The sequence below is a fragment of the Phanerochaete carnosa genome (assembly GCF_000300595.1).
Source record: "Phanerochaete carnosa HHB-10118-sp unplaced genomic scaffold PHACAscaffold_4, whole genome shotgun sequence".
NCBI lineage: Eukaryota > Fungi > Basidiomycota > Agaricomycetes > Polyporales > Phanerochaetaceae > Phanerochaete > Phanerochaete carnosa.
Window position 1 is genome coordinate 3,270,253 of NW_006767631.1, and position 13,518 is coordinate 3,283,770.

General features: G+C 56.0%; 8 protein-coding genes across 8 annotated transcripts; 4 read left to right on the forward strand and 4 right to left on the reverse strand.

Annotated features, from left to right (window-relative positions):
* Positions 1-18: 18 nt before the first annotated feature.
* On the reverse strand, positions 19-382 carry PHACADRAFT_194756 (uncharacterized protein; the record flags this gene model as incomplete). The annotated part of the gene is made up of 4 exons (XM_007394951.1): positions 19-138; positions 194-214; positions 267-284; positions 356-382. The coding sequence occupies 4 exons, from the start codon at positions 380-382 to the stop codon at positions 19-21; spliced, it is 186 nt and encodes a 61-aa protein (XP_007395013.1).
* A 780-nt stretch (positions 383-1,162) lies between these two features.
* On the reverse strand, positions 1,163-2,275 carry PHACADRAFT_194757 (uncharacterized protein; the record flags this gene model as incomplete). Its single annotated transcript, XM_007394952.1, has 6 exons — positions 1,163-1,342; positions 1,399-1,473; positions 1,829-1,948; positions 2,000-2,119; positions 2,182-2,199; positions 2,234-2,275. 6 exons carry the CDS (start codon positions 2,273-2,275, stop codon positions 1,163-1,165), a joined length of 555 nt encoding a protein of 184 aa, XP_007395014.1.
* A 157-nt stretch (positions 2,276-2,432) lies between these two features.
* Positions 2,433-4,185, forward strand: PHACADRAFT_92401 (uncharacterized protein; the record flags this gene model as incomplete). Its single annotated transcript, XM_007394953.1, has 11 exons — positions 2,433-2,569; positions 2,623-2,696; positions 2,755-2,821; positions 2,875-2,920; positions 2,987-3,043; positions 3,102-3,191; positions 3,246-3,399; positions 3,456-3,693; positions 3,752-3,828; positions 3,885-3,994; positions 4,039-4,185. 11 exons carry the CDS (start codon positions 2,433-2,435, stop codon positions 4,183-4,185), a joined length of 1,197 nt encoding a protein of 398 aa, XP_007395015.1.
* A 789-nt stretch (positions 4,186-4,974) lies between these two features.
* On the reverse strand, positions 4,975-5,252 carry PHACADRAFT_254830 (uncharacterized protein). Its single transcript, XM_007394954.1, has one exon. The coding sequence runs from the start codon at positions 5,233-5,235 to the stop codon at positions 5,041-5,043; it is 195 nt and encodes a 64-aa protein (XP_007395016.1). The 5' UTR covers positions 5,236-5,252; the 3' UTR covers positions 4,975-5,040.
* A 428-nt stretch (positions 5,253-5,680) lies between these two features.
* Positions 5,681-6,878, reverse strand: PHACADRAFT_208322 (uncharacterized protein). Its single transcript, XM_007394955.1, has 2 exons — positions 6,466-6,878; positions 5,681-6,386 (listed from the first exon to the last, which is right to left on the reverse strand). Exons 1-2 carry the CDS (start codon positions 6,710-6,712, stop codon positions 6,025-6,027), a joined length of 609 nt encoding a protein of 202 aa, XP_007395017.1. The 5' UTR covers positions 6,713-6,878; the 3' UTR covers positions 5,681-6,024.
* Positions 6,879-8,653: 1,775 nt separating this feature from the next.
* On the forward strand, positions 8,654-9,660 carry PHACADRAFT_194761 (glycoside hydrolase family 5 protein; the record flags this gene model as incomplete). Its single annotated transcript, XM_007394956.1, has 6 exons — positions 8,654-8,740; positions 8,793-8,879; positions 8,935-9,041; positions 9,126-9,426; positions 9,491-9,521; positions 9,572-9,660. The coding sequence occupies 6 exons, from the start codon at positions 8,654-8,656 to the stop codon at positions 9,658-9,660; spliced, it is 702 nt and encodes a 233-aa protein (XP_007395018.1).
* A 518-nt stretch (positions 9,661-10,178) lies between these two features.
* PHACADRAFT_194762 (uncharacterized protein) lies at positions 10,179-11,378 on the forward strand (the record flags this gene model as incomplete). The annotated part of the gene is made up of 5 exons (XM_007394957.1): positions 10,179-10,358; positions 10,414-10,677; positions 10,768-10,900; positions 10,966-11,262; positions 11,314-11,378. 5 exons carry the CDS (start codon positions 10,179-10,181, stop codon positions 11,376-11,378), a joined length of 939 nt encoding a protein of 312 aa, XP_007395019.1.
* An 856-nt stretch (positions 11,379-12,234) lies between these two features.
* Positions 12,235-13,488, forward strand: PHACADRAFT_194763 (uncharacterized protein; the record flags this gene model as incomplete). Its single annotated transcript, XM_007394958.1, has 3 exons — positions 12,235-12,822; positions 12,896-13,401; positions 13,461-13,488. The coding sequence occupies 3 exons, from the start codon at positions 12,235-12,237 to the stop codon at positions 13,486-13,488; spliced, it is 1,122 nt and encodes a 373-aa protein (XP_007395020.1).
* Between the last annotated feature and the right edge of the window lie 30 nt (positions 13,489-13,518).

The following is a 13,518-nucleotide window of genomic DNA, read 5'->3' on the forward strand; positions in this document are numbered from 1 at the left end:
ACGCATGCTCGAAGCAGGTTAGCGGGTCATGTCCTGAGTACAAAGGCCGGTAAAGTCCTCGTAGCTGAAGCGGGACTGGAGCCGCCGCATGGCTTCGATGAGTGAGGCGGATTCGAGGTCGCCAACAGTTCCACCAAGCTTGAACACGATGTTAGCACGTTCAGATGGTGACCAGAGACGATCACATACTGACATTCGTTACTTTATGGACAATCTACGATGCGCAGATGAGGGTGGGAATGACAGATGCTGCGAATGAAACTCACTTGGACGGCCTTCCCAAGCTAATCGTAACGCACTTACGAAACAAGTCACATCAGCAATAACCTCAGACGAGAGTGGTCTGAGGACGCACATCTTTTTTCAAAACAAGCACTGACATGAAATGACACCGCCGAGTGATAGCGACACTATGAAGTTGGGAATTCTACAGCCAGGTTATTGCCGAGGCCTAAGTCGACCTCTCCGCCATTATTCAGGACATAAACTTCTACAAATTTCGTATTTAGCGCATGCTTCGAAGCCTTCCAGAGCGTAGAGCGCACAATGCATTCCGTACCTGCGCTTTCATTCTCAATTGCCGTGAATTTCAGGCCGGCTGTCCTGAGCAGCAGTCCAGCCGAAGACGCTGTAACGCACAATGAGCCTCCGCCACAACCAAGTGGCGAGTTTCGGAACGCACCAATGACACCCTTCCGACAACGCTCACCACGCCGCCCAGGCCATACCATGCTTGCTGTGTTCTGAAGGCAGAATGACGCGGAATATAGGCCAATTACTCTGCGAGATGCCGCGGCTCGTTCGAGTAAGAGCCAGCTTCTCACGCTTCCCGCGTTCCGTGCATTGGGCGCTCTGGAGCGTGTCGGTCTTGAGCGCTGGCAGAAAGCCCACCTCGACCAGTTAGGCGATGTGCTCGTCCGGCACCACATCGTCGACCGTGCGCTCGTCTGCTTCGTGTGCCGCACAACGAGGTCCCGCGTGTTCGTGCCGCTAAGCTCGGGCGCGCCTTGATGTTTGCCGCCAGGTCGTCGAGCACAATGTGCAGCAGAGGGAGTAGCGTGTCATCCTTCATCTCCGTTACGTGCAGCCCAACCCCGCGCCACCACACGAGGTACAGCAGCGCTTCGTGCAATAGCCGTAGAGTGAGAATGCCAAGAGGAAGTTACTGGGATGGGCTTGGGTAGGCGATAGCGTGGGGAATGCTGGGACAGTCACGCAGGGTAAGAAGAGGGCGGGGCGCTGCGATGGCGGCTGAACAGGCAGTACGGTCGACGGGATCCATGTTTACGGGGCCGTTGATGTCCGGATCCCAGCCGAACTGGATGCGGCCCTTGACCACACACTAGAGAGAGAGGCAGTTGTCAGTGTTTGTCACTGATAGACAGACTAGTACCCTACCATAGTTTTGATGGCAAACTGGTGCTTACCGGCAGCCTTGGAGTCACCGACAACATAACGCAGACCGTACACCCACTAAAATCCCTCGTTCTCGCCTCAAAAAAGGCCGCTCCTCCGACGCCCACCTGCTCCGTCCCGAGTGTCGACAGTGCGCCCTAGAGGTCGTCGCCCTCGAAGATGGCCTTCCTGTCCTATCGATGTTGACATCCTTGACCTGTCGTCTGGCGGCCGCGGTCCATAGCGAGAGCACAGATCGAGAGGGACGCGAGTTTGAGTCTTGGAGATCAAGATCGACTAGTAAATTAAAGCAGCCGAATGATGCATCGCTAATGCAGCCACTGTGATCACCGAATGCTGGTATATGCAGATCTGCAAACCAGCCCGAGGCCGTAGTGAGAGGTGGCAGTAGTCGAGGAGTAGCGAGACTTACCAGGACGATACACGAAAGCGTAGCACTGTATCGTAGCTGGGAGGCGTGCGTCTGATTCGTGACGCTGAGCACATGGACGCCGAGAGGCGGTTGGGGCCTTTGACGTAGGTCGCACACGGTCTGGAGCAGAGGATGAGATGTATTGCGTGCAAGAACAGACGGAGGACGTACATCAAGCAGAGCCTGTGACAGATAATTCCCAGTGAGCTCGTCGTAGAAGGTCGACGCCCGCCCTGTCGCAAAGTACAGGGCAATGCTGGCAAGCCAGAAGGGGCAGTTGCCAAGCGTGCGCTGTGCGAGGTCGCAGCTAATTTTAGCAAGTGAAGCGCAGCGGTCGGAATACAACTACGCACCTTGGCTCGCCTGCCATGCTGCTCGCCGTGCACGTAAGTACTGCCTACGTACGCTCAGGTCCAACTCAGGTCCGCCCGGATGTTGCCGCGCCATTGACGTTCATGCCCGTCTGAGCGGGTGATTGCGAGACGAGCGAGGGGTTCCATGACTGAAATCACAGCGGTGTGGTTTGCAAAGTGGCCGATCAAGGAGATTTTGCGGCGGTGGACAGTGTATATATTGAGCGTCTGGTACACGTGGCGTCTTCTTCATGATCACATGCAAATCACATGGTCATCCGAGCGCGCTTGCAGCATCGCGCGTCGCGTTGAGTCAGAACGTGCCCCTTGACCTGGAGAACCCGGACTTCCTTGCGCCGCCTACGACTGACAATGGCGAAGTGTCCGTGTCCCCCTAGCTTATCCTGATCTGAAATGTATTGATTGTCATGTGCACCGTAGGCCCAACGCCAAGTGGCCGTTCAGAGTGAGCCACAACCGCCTCCAAACTGGTGGATGGGCTCGTCAGCAGAACAGTGAGTACTCTGGTCATGCTTAAACACTGAGTCATGACTGAGCATCTGGCTGCATTAGTCAACCAGCTGCCTGCCGCCACCGAGTTGGCAGGAGTTGACCTGCACCTCGAGGCTGGCGCTATTCGGTAAGTCGCCGTTCAATTGTATGGTCCATTTTGTCTGACATTGTCTCGTCAAGCGAAATCTACTGGCACACCGTGCCTGAGCGGGCGTATGTGACTAAGGTGAGTGCGGTAAATTTACGCCGTTCGAGAGGAGCTCCGAGCAGGCCTCTCAGCTCGACATTTCAGGGCTCCGTGCAAGTGACAGCCGTCAACCAGCTCGGCCAAAACTTTGTCGGAACTGCAGTACGTACTGTAGTGACGGTATTTCTGGAGTGATTCCTGATGCGATTTTTGCCATCAGAACCAGGGCGATCTGTGGTTCTTCCCCGCCGGTGTCCCTCACTCCCTTCAGGCCACGAATGCGACCGAGGACGGGACTGAATTCCTTCTGGTAGACTGTGCCTTCAAGATACCTTCGTACAGATGCTGAGCAAGCGTGCCCCAGGTCTTTGACAATGGCACCTTCGACGAGGACGGCACGTTCCTCATCACCGACTGGCTGGCACACACCCCGAAGGAAGTCATCGCTAAGAACTTCCAGGCGCCCATCTCCGTCTTCAACGAGCTTCCGGGCGAGGAGCTCTACATCTTCCCTGCGGGTACGCTGAACTTTTCTCCATCTAAGGACCTGCTAAGACTGAACTTGCCCCACCAGCGTCCCCGGGTCCCGACTCGGACGCGCCAGTGAGCCCGTACGGCACCGTGCCGAACTCATACACATTCACGATGTCCCAGATGCCCGCGATTGAACTCTCAGGAGGGTCTGTCAAGATTGTGGACTCGCATGTGTTCAGCACCTCGAAGACGACGGCTGTCGCAGAGGTGGCGGTCAACCCTGGCGGGATGCGCGAGCCGCACTGGCATCCGACCCAGGACAAATGGACGTATTTCTTGTGAGTCGCCTGGTCACATGTGTCGCTGGCGCGCTCTTTGCTAAAGAAGTATGATCAGGGAGGGAAATGCGCGTGTCGCAGTGTTTGCATCCGAGGGCAACGCGGGGGCGTTCAACTTCCAGGGAGGTGACATCGGTACGCGCTTATTGCAAGAATACGCAAGCAAAAGGCTAACTAGAGGTTGAAACCAGGCTATATTCCCGCAGCGCACGGCCACTACGTCGAGAACACTGGAAACACAACGCTCCGCTTCCTCGAGGTCTTCAAGACTGCGACCTTCCAGGATGTCAGCCTGACTCAGGTACGGACTTCCTCGAGTGCGCGTTGATAGGAGCATGTTCTGAGACTCTGTATTTGTGGTGGCTCGCCCTCACACCCCCTGCGATGATCGAGGCGACGCTTAATATCAATGCCGAGGACCTCAAATACTTCAGCAAGACCAAGCCCATCGTCGTCGGTCCCGCTCCGGTCAACGGCACCACGATTGCCTGAATGCTTGCTTTACGCTTGAAGTGGGATGGTGCACACGGACCAGATGCTAATCCCCTCAAGCGGCTACATGCTCCGTTGCGCAAGGCTCTGCATGTCGCGATTTGGGCCATTTCGCTACCGGCGCATCCCACGACCCGAGCTCCTCCTTCAGCTCGTCCATGTCCTGCTCTCGCCGCCCCTCCCAGTACAAGGCTCTGCGCGCTGCTCCCACACTTGATCGCCCACGGCACATACTCCCTGAACAGCCGCGCTCGCTTTGCAGAGCTGATGCGGAGATACCCAAAGGTAGCGGCGAACCCGGCTATGGGCAACCCCACGGTCGCGAACTCGAAGAACTTAACGGCGAGCTCGGACGCGACGTCGACTAGGAGGTTGACGAGGCAGCGGCCAGAAGTCGTGCAGTTCGCGATAGCGCTGCATCACATACGCGAGCTCGGGTCGTCCACGTGATGCGCCTGTACTTCCTGCTCTTAGTTTTCGCAAAGACACCTAAAAAATAGGCTCACTGGTTCGCGGGTGTCAGGTGTGAAGTTGCATCGCTCCAACCAGGTGATATAGGTGAGCTCGAGCGTGCTCTAGGAATAGTTGCGACGTATTTCATGCCGGCGGTTTTCGTGTTGACGCGCGGCCTCTCCATGAGGATTCGGCGCCCCTCCCAGCATGCTAGCATCACGTCCCGGAAGTGTATAGGAAGCGCGGCGCTCGAGGCGAAGCGTCCGACAGCAGCAACCAAATCTGCACTCTCTTGTCAGTAATATTTAGCACCCACAATACTCTCGCACGTACCACGGCGCGCAGGCGCGGTCAGGGCCATATGAGATGTTCCAGCAAGCATGACCGCATGCCAAAAGCAATTTAGCGGAGCATGTCCCGGGTACAAAGGCCAGTCAAGTCCTCGTAGCTGACGCGCGATTGGGACCGCTGGATGGCCTCAACAAATGAGGCAGTTTCGATGTCGCCGACGGTTCCACCAAGGCTTGAATACGATGTTACCACGTTTGGCTGGTGACCAGAGGCGACCACATACTGCAATAGTGGCAATGGTTGCATTATGGACAGTCTATGACGCGCCGATGAGGGTGAGAACGACAAATACTGCTGCCAATAAAACTCACTCGAACGATCTTCTCAAGATGATGACCATGCATCTGCGAGACGAGTTGCGTCAGGAACAAACTCAGCCGAGGGCCGCCCGGGGACGCACGTCTTTTCAACAATGGACGCCAACTTGACGTGCCAATGTCGAGCGACACCAGTATTACGACTAGCAAAATTGACAGCCGAGTTATGACAGAGGCTTAAGTCGACCTCTCTGCCGTCGTTCAGGGGACATAAATATCTCCTGTCAACTTCATGCTTAGCCCATACTCTGAAGCCTTGCGAAGCGCACAGCGCACTACGTACCACGCTCCCGCAGTCCTAATGTAGATCATCGCGGCTTTCAGACCAGCCGTCCTCAGGAGGAACCCCGTCGAAGATGCTGTAATGCACAGTCAGCCTCTGCTGTAGTCAAACCGCAACTTTCGGATCTCACCGATGACGCCCTTCCGATACTGCTCACCTCACCACCCAGAATATTTCACGCCTATCGTGTTCTGATGGCGAGATGACAGGGGATTTGACTAGAATGCAAGACGCAACAACTCTTTCGAGTAAGAACTTGCTTCCCAAACTCTCCGCATTTCATGCACTGGGCGCTCAATTGGTGCTCTGGAGCGCGTCGGTCTTGAGCGCTGGAAAGAAGCCCACCTCGACCAGCCGGCGTTGTGCTCTCCCAGCATCACATCGTCGACCGTGCGCTCGTCTGCTTCGTGTGCCGCACATCGGGGTCCTGCGTGTTCATGCCGCCGAGCTCGGGCGTGCCTTGATGCTTGTCGCCAGGTCATCGGCCACGAAGTGTAGCAGAGGGAACAGCGCGTCGTCCTGTACCTCCGTGACGCGCAGCCCGACCTGGCACCGCCACATGACGCACCAGTAATACTCAGTGCCGCAGCCATACGGTGAGAGGGCCGAGAGGATGTCATTAAAGGTGGGCCTTGGGTATGCGGTAGCGTGAAGAATGCTGGGGTGGTCGCGCGGAGCAGAAAGAGGGTGGAGCGCTGCGAAGGCGATAGAACGAGCAGCCTCGTCGGCGAAATGCTTTGTCACGGTGTTGTTGATGTCGGAAACCAGCCCAACTGGATGCAGCCCTTGACCGTACGCTAGAGATAGTCGTCAGTATTTGTCACTAATAGGCAGATTGTTATCTTACCATGGTATTTGCAGCAAAATGGTACTTACGGGGAGCCTTGGAGTCGCCGACAGCATAGTCAGAACAGATGGTGTGCCCAGTGGGATCCTTCGTTCTCGCCTCAGAGGCCGCTTCTCCCAGAAAGTCGTTGACTCGCTTCCCCCGACGCTCACTTGCTCGTGTCCATGCATAGCCCATCTCGGGTGTCGGCCGTGTCCTCTCGAAGTCGTCGCCCAAGGAGACACCCCCTTGTCCTGTCAATGTCGGCATCCTTGCCGTCTGGTGGCCGCGGTCCATAGCGAGAGCGCAGGCCGAGAGGGACGCGAGTGTGGAGCCTGGAGATCGAGGTCGGCTGGTCAGGTCGAGCAGTCGAGCAATGCATCGCTAACACAGTAATCGTGACCATCGAGTGCTAGTATATGCAGTCTGTAGGACAGCCTGAGACCGCAGTGAGAATAGCGGCAGTAGTCAAGGGGCAAAAAGACTTACCAGGACAACATCTTCGCTACGGAACCGCAGCTGTGAGGCTTTTGTGTGTGTGATTGATTCATGAGGCTGAGTGCAAAGAGGCCAGTAGGCTGTCGGGACTCTTGACGTAGGTCGTAGTCTGTAGCCGAGGATGAGATGTATTTCGTACATGAACGGGCAGAGTAGGACATACACAGTACTTCAAATAGCGTCAGCGGTTCGTTGACGCGATGACACGCTGACAGATGGACGTTTCTCAGTGAGCTCGACGCAGAAGGGCGATTCCCGTGCTATCGTGACGTAAGTGCTTCCTAGCAAGCAGGAGTGGCAGTTCAAGAATGTCTACTGCGCGAGGACATGATTAAATTTAGCAAGAAAAGCGCACAGGTCGGAATACAACCACGCACCTTGGCTCCCCAGTGGCATACTGCTCGCCTTGCGTGTACTGCCCACGCTCAGGTCCAGCTCTGGTCCGCCCAGATATAGCCGCGTCGTTGACATTGATGCCCGTCTGGGTGAGTGACTGCGAAACAAGCGGGGGGTTGCGTGAGAGATTTCACAACGATGTGCTTCACGAGATGGCAGTAGAGGGAGTTCCAGGCTGGGACGACGGCGGCTGGCGAGATGGTGTATATATTGGGCGTCCGGTACACCTGGCGCCCGAATCGCGATCACATGCCAGCCCGAGCGCGCTTGCCTCTGAGGCTCTGACATGTCCCTTCGCGTCATAAGACTATCTTTCTGCAAGCTGTAGTTAATCTGCCCGGATATCTGTTGGGAAACTCCCGCTTACTCGAGTCGTTACCACCGACGGACATCTCTGCGGCCCCTTTACATCTTCCTGCACACCAACTGATATTGGGGCGAAGATGGCCATATGAATATCCTGCTTAAGCTTGCTCCCATCCGGCTCACGTTGCTCTTTTTATTCTTCCTGAGGCAGCTGCATGCTGTGCTTCGTAAGAGGTGCGTCAAACGCTGCGGACGTTGCTCAGCGTTCTCGTCGATCTGATGTCGGTTCGTAGATCCAGAACTTGAAGTCGTTCCTTGCCGCCTTCTGTTGCTTGCTCTGCTGCACTTGATTTCGACGAGAATAACAAGAGGTGCGCTTGTTCGGCTGTCATGCGAGGGAGCGTGTTCTAACAACCTGCAGTCGAACGAATCACCCATGCGAGACGGCGCACAACACGTTTTTGGGAACCGTGGGGATGTTAATTCTACGCACGGACTGGCCAGTACTTGGGCGTAGCAATACGAAATCCATGTACGAGATTCCTCTGCGCTCCCCCTGGATCGCCGTGGCTTGCGGCTTGGCCCAAGAGTGGCAGCAAATGTAAGCGAATTGGTTTCACAGTCGAAGTCAGCGCTGGCTCACTACGCTGATTAGTTACTGTGCATCTGCCTGAAATCCATGAAAGCTTTTGAATCTGTATCCTGTGCAAGAGCTTCGCCGGCTCCACGACCCGCGCCCCTGGTACCGTCCGCACCGCCACCAATAATTATAAGAAAACTTCTCCAGTTGCTTATGACCTTGTGGCTCGCGGTATCTTTTGGCCCACTCTCAGTGCATTCCAGGCATACCCTCCTCGGCTCCATCGAGCGGAAATGCGACGCACAATTCTCCTGCGCTCTCTGGCGGCGCACCGCCCAGTGCCGATCGTCTGCGTTTTGCGGGTGTTAACATCGCCGGTCTCGACTTTGGCTGCAGCATGGATGGCTCGCGCACGGCCAACAGCGCGTGGCCTACTCTGCTTGAGTACTACGGCCACGATGGCAAAGGACCGATGCAACGCTTTCGACAACGGCAGCTTCAACGTCTTCCGTCACCCTGTCGGCCGGCAGTTCCTCACCGACGGCGTGCTCACTGACACACTCGATGACTGACACACTCAGTGAGGACAACTTCTAGGAGCGCAATGGTCTTATCCAGGTTTTCTTGGCTACCAATGCAAGCTGCATCATCAATGTGCACAGCTATGCTCGCTGGAATGGGGAGGTGACTTGTGTTCTCCGCGTTATATTGTACTCCCTGAACTGACGTCTACTTTTAGATTATCGGCCAAAGTGCTCCAAGCAATGAGATCTTTGCTTCACTCTGGGGCAGTATCGCAAGTGAATACGTCAACAATGGTCGACAATTCCAGATCATTTTCGGAGTGTAAGTCGTCTCAGCGTCCTTCATCCTGACTCGGACGTTCATTCTGTGTTAGCATGATCGAGCCCATGATATCCCTGACATCAGTATCTGGGTGAGATCTATCCAGGCCGCTGTTACCGCCACCCGCCAGGCAGGCGCAGCGACGCAGCTGATCCCGCTCCCGGGCAATGACTACACATCCGCCGAGACCTTCATCTCAGACGGTTCCATGTTTGCCCTCGGCAATGGACTTCACGAATCTCGTCTTCTGCGCCCACAAGCACCTCGAGTTGGGCCACTGGCACGTTCTTCGCCGGACTTGCTCGAGATAGACGCTAATGGACTGCGTGGCCAGCAACATCAAGATGCCTTCGGCCTGCCTTCGGCCTGCTTGCGACCTACTTGCGTGCCAGCGGCTATTATGCGTTCAACACAGGGATCGGCGGCAGTGTGTGACGCACCTCTGCCAGCGGATTGCCTTCGTCCAGCAGTACTCTGATGGTGCGCCCGTTTCTGTCACGTATGTAGCAACGGCTGACGAGGATGTGCAGTCTTCCTCGGCTACGTCGGCAGGGCCGCAGACTACTTTGACTCAAGCTACGCCCTCTGCGATGTCCCAACGGACACTGACGATGTCTAGGCTGGTGCATCGCTTGCTTAGCACCAAATTAATTCTGAGAACGGCAGATTCTTCTCAGACCTTCAGACGTTTGTCATGTTTTACTCGGAGCTGTACTCTGGCATCGACGAATTGCATGCATGCTTCCACCCGGCAGTCTCGCGAGCGCTGAGAATGAGAATGGGCAATTGCTGATATACCTCTGACTATCCGGCTCGAGGAGGCACAAGGTCAGCCCGTCTCGCCTATACCGTGATCTCCGGACGCTGACGCGAAGTTCAGGCATCCTGTGTGCGTGTCATGAGTCCTGTGTACTGACATTTGCTCCAGCTGGCTTGGCTGCGGAGGTGTGAGCATTCTCCCGGATATTGCCGCCGCATGTGTCGCACGCGGTAAGAAGCCAAGCTTGACTTGGTAAACGACTGTCTCTTGACATAGGTGAAAGACACGAATGGGACCCTTACCCCTGCGACTCTCGCGCTTTGAATTGTCTCTGCCAAGGCGTCGGCTCATGTATAGCAGCAACGTATCAATCGGCCATGTTGCAAGAAGACAAGCGGCTGATGAATGAGTTTTGTTTCCAGGTAGTATTGTTGGTTATGAGCGCTGAGGTTTGGGATTCAAATTCTGAAGACTTCATCATAGCTATCATTGCAGAGCTGAACAGGCCCCACCACTTGCGTGTCCTGTGGCTTTTGCAGCGAGCGAGCTCGATGATCGTACATGGCAAGATCTTTATTGTTGTCTAGACCCGCTACTTACGCTTTCCACCAGACCTCCCACGCGTCCCGTAGATTACAGTACTCGGGCGGGTCTGCTGCCCTGCCAACAGCGAGGGCGATCGCAAGTATCGTGGCTATCACCTCCCTACCGAGCGCCGAGCAGCAGCCTCTACAGCTCGTCGTCGACCATCGCCTCAAGCGTCATCTCAAGCGCACCCATAGGCATCCGGCCTCGACCGCGCCCTCGGAGTCCTCATGCACCTGCGCACCAAACTCTCCGCCGGTGGGTGCCAGCACGCTACGCTTCGCGACACCAGTGAGAACACCGCAGGCTTCGACTTTGGACGCAAATCGGACGGCTCGCGCACGGCGTCCGCGGCGTAGCCGCCACTGATCAAGCTTCAAGGACTACGGCATCAACGACGCGGGCCAAAATCGGGTGCGGCGCTTTGTCAATGACGACACCAGCTTCAGCGTACTTCCGCCTGCCCAATCGGCCAGCAGTTCCTTATCGATGGCGCCCTCTGCGGGCCTTGGGCGTAAGTTCTGCTCAATCCTCCAGCCGCCTTTCCAATCTTGGTGCTCACTTTGTTCCTGAAAGCAGCGGTGTTCGCTTCTCGCACAGCCATTAAAGCACGTGCGAGCAAGCTGTCCGAGCAGGCTGTACTAGGAATAGCCCACGAGGCGGACGACCAACCTCCTCGTTGCACGGTGCTTGCTCGTCACTCTGCCTTAGACCAAGCTACAATCTGTCTTGAACGACATATCCATAATTGTGCATTGTCCTTCTTTGGGACATACTTTCGACGTCGAGGAACCGTCCAGCCGCACGCGCATTCGTTCGATAGCTCGAGGACACCGCATTGGCTGGAGCAAGCCATCCCCTCGACACGACGACATTGTGAGTTTCAGCACGGTCATTATGTCCAGTCTCGCTCACTGGAATGTGTAGGTCCTGGAGTAGGACGTTGGTGTATGGGCAAACATGTCGCTGGATCCGCAGTCGGCAAGGCGTAGCGACTCGTATCCCAGCGGCCTACTACCGGAGAGATCCAGCGACCCACATCCCAGCGACCCACAGCCCAGCAACTCACACCCCATCAGCCCGCAGTCCGGATATCCGCAGCCAGCAAGTGCCAGCGACCACGACCTGCAGCTGGTGAAGTCTAGCGACCCGCGCCCGGTGAGAACCATCGTTGGACATTCATCCTACATAGACTCATAACAATTACCTTAGGCTTGCCCAGGCGTGGAACATCGGGGGGTGGTGTGCTGTGGGTGCGGAAATCCAATCTTCGGCGTACGTCACAAGTGTGTGGAATGCATGGGGTTCGACCTGTGCCAAGACTGCATATCCGTCGTGTCGCTCCGTTCTCAACATGAACACGCCCATACGCTCTTTCCGATCGAGTATCCCTGGGACCACCGCCCATTTCGTGATTTATCGTTAGTGCTACATAACGTTCGTCACGGTGTCGAATGTGATGGCTGCCGGCAATGTCCGGTCATCGGCGTACGTTACAAGTGCCTCTCATGCTACGACTTTGATTTCTGCTCTGCATGCTTCAACAACATCAAGAGGCGTTCCGCACATCCTATCTCTCACGAGTTCTTTCCCATCCGAAGCCCAGAAGAAGAAGCAAAATTCTTTGCCGCGCGAGACAACGCTCAGACTCCTCCAACTTTCCCGGGAGACCATGGCGTACTCCTTCCCCGGAGAGATGTGACAGGATGCGCCACCTACGATGCGACCGGTCGACGTTCCGACGCAGCATGCAGCAAATGCAGCGGACTCCCTGTCGAACACTGCTGCGTCGACTGTGGTGGTGACTATGGACTTTGTACCGCTTGCGTGAGCGATCCGTATATCCGCATGTTCCACAACCCTCTACATAGCTTCACGCCGCTTGAGTCGTCTACAGCACGGCTCGAGTCTGAACCAGATCCATCCTCGGAGCACGACGACATCGCGAGCCAGACCAAGTGCGGTGGCTGCCGACGTCGCATCTTTCGCATCCGACATCAGTGTCTTGAATGCCCTGACTTTTCGCTCTGTCAGCTCTGCATCTCCTCTCCCCAACGGCGCTCGGAGCACGGCATCAGACATCGGTTCTTCCCTGTCGAGTACCCGTGGGATGTTGGCACTTTCGAGGCTGTCCGCGCAACATTGAATGCACCGCGCTGTCGAGGCTGTGGCTTCAAGATCTCGTTGGGCTGGCACAAGTGTCTTTCATGTCCAGACTTTGCCTTGTGCTCATGGTGCATGTCGGACCCAGACCTGCGTCTCAGGCACGACCTTGGGCATCCCTTTTTTCCTTACGCACCACACTCCGGGTCTGGAATCGCCGAGCACAAAGCTAGGCGTCAGCAGTTTGCCACATACGCGAATTTGCCCGCCCCGCCATACTCCGGCTTGGAAGGTACTAGCTTCGGCTCGGATGACGATAGGTCCTCTGACGGCGTGAGTCTCTCAAGCTCAGTCTGGAATATTTCCTATGTTTGTCCACTGATGCCAAGACTTGATTCTCATTCAGGCTGCTACAGAACACAAATTGCTTGTGCAGTCAAGAGTCTTCATTGAGTTATCGGGAACATCTGTGTGTTTCTCATGCGACAATATTCCGTGGACACACACCACTCCGCTGGTGGCGATCCCTTATTATTATTTCGTGGTTCTGCAGCCCACAGAGCTCAGCGATCTCAGCCGGGAACGTGCCCGGGCCGCTATCTGGGGCTCGATACAGATGGCTGCCTCTGGCATCGTGCCTACCCACAACCTTTTCCGGTCTGAGTGTTCAGGCCCAGGCGAGATCTACACTCTCACTCCTCTCACTCCTTCCACCGTCCCTCTCCAGTGCGTACACGTTGGCCAAGGTGCGATACCCGATGCACTCGCCGACATCCCTCGTGGCCTCCTGCCAATTGACGATCTGCTCGCGAAACTCAACAGTGTCCTTGGGACGTCGTATACGCTCGACACCCCTGGTGTCCGTGACTGCTTGGAATACGCGCTCGGCAGTTTGCACGATTTCGGGGAGGTGTATGGGACACTGCGCTCGGAGTGGTCGTGCTGGCGGGGGCCTGAAGACTCTGCCGCAGCACTGGCCAAGATGAAGGAGCGTCGTGATGAGGTTCAACAAAGGCGGGACAATGCCAT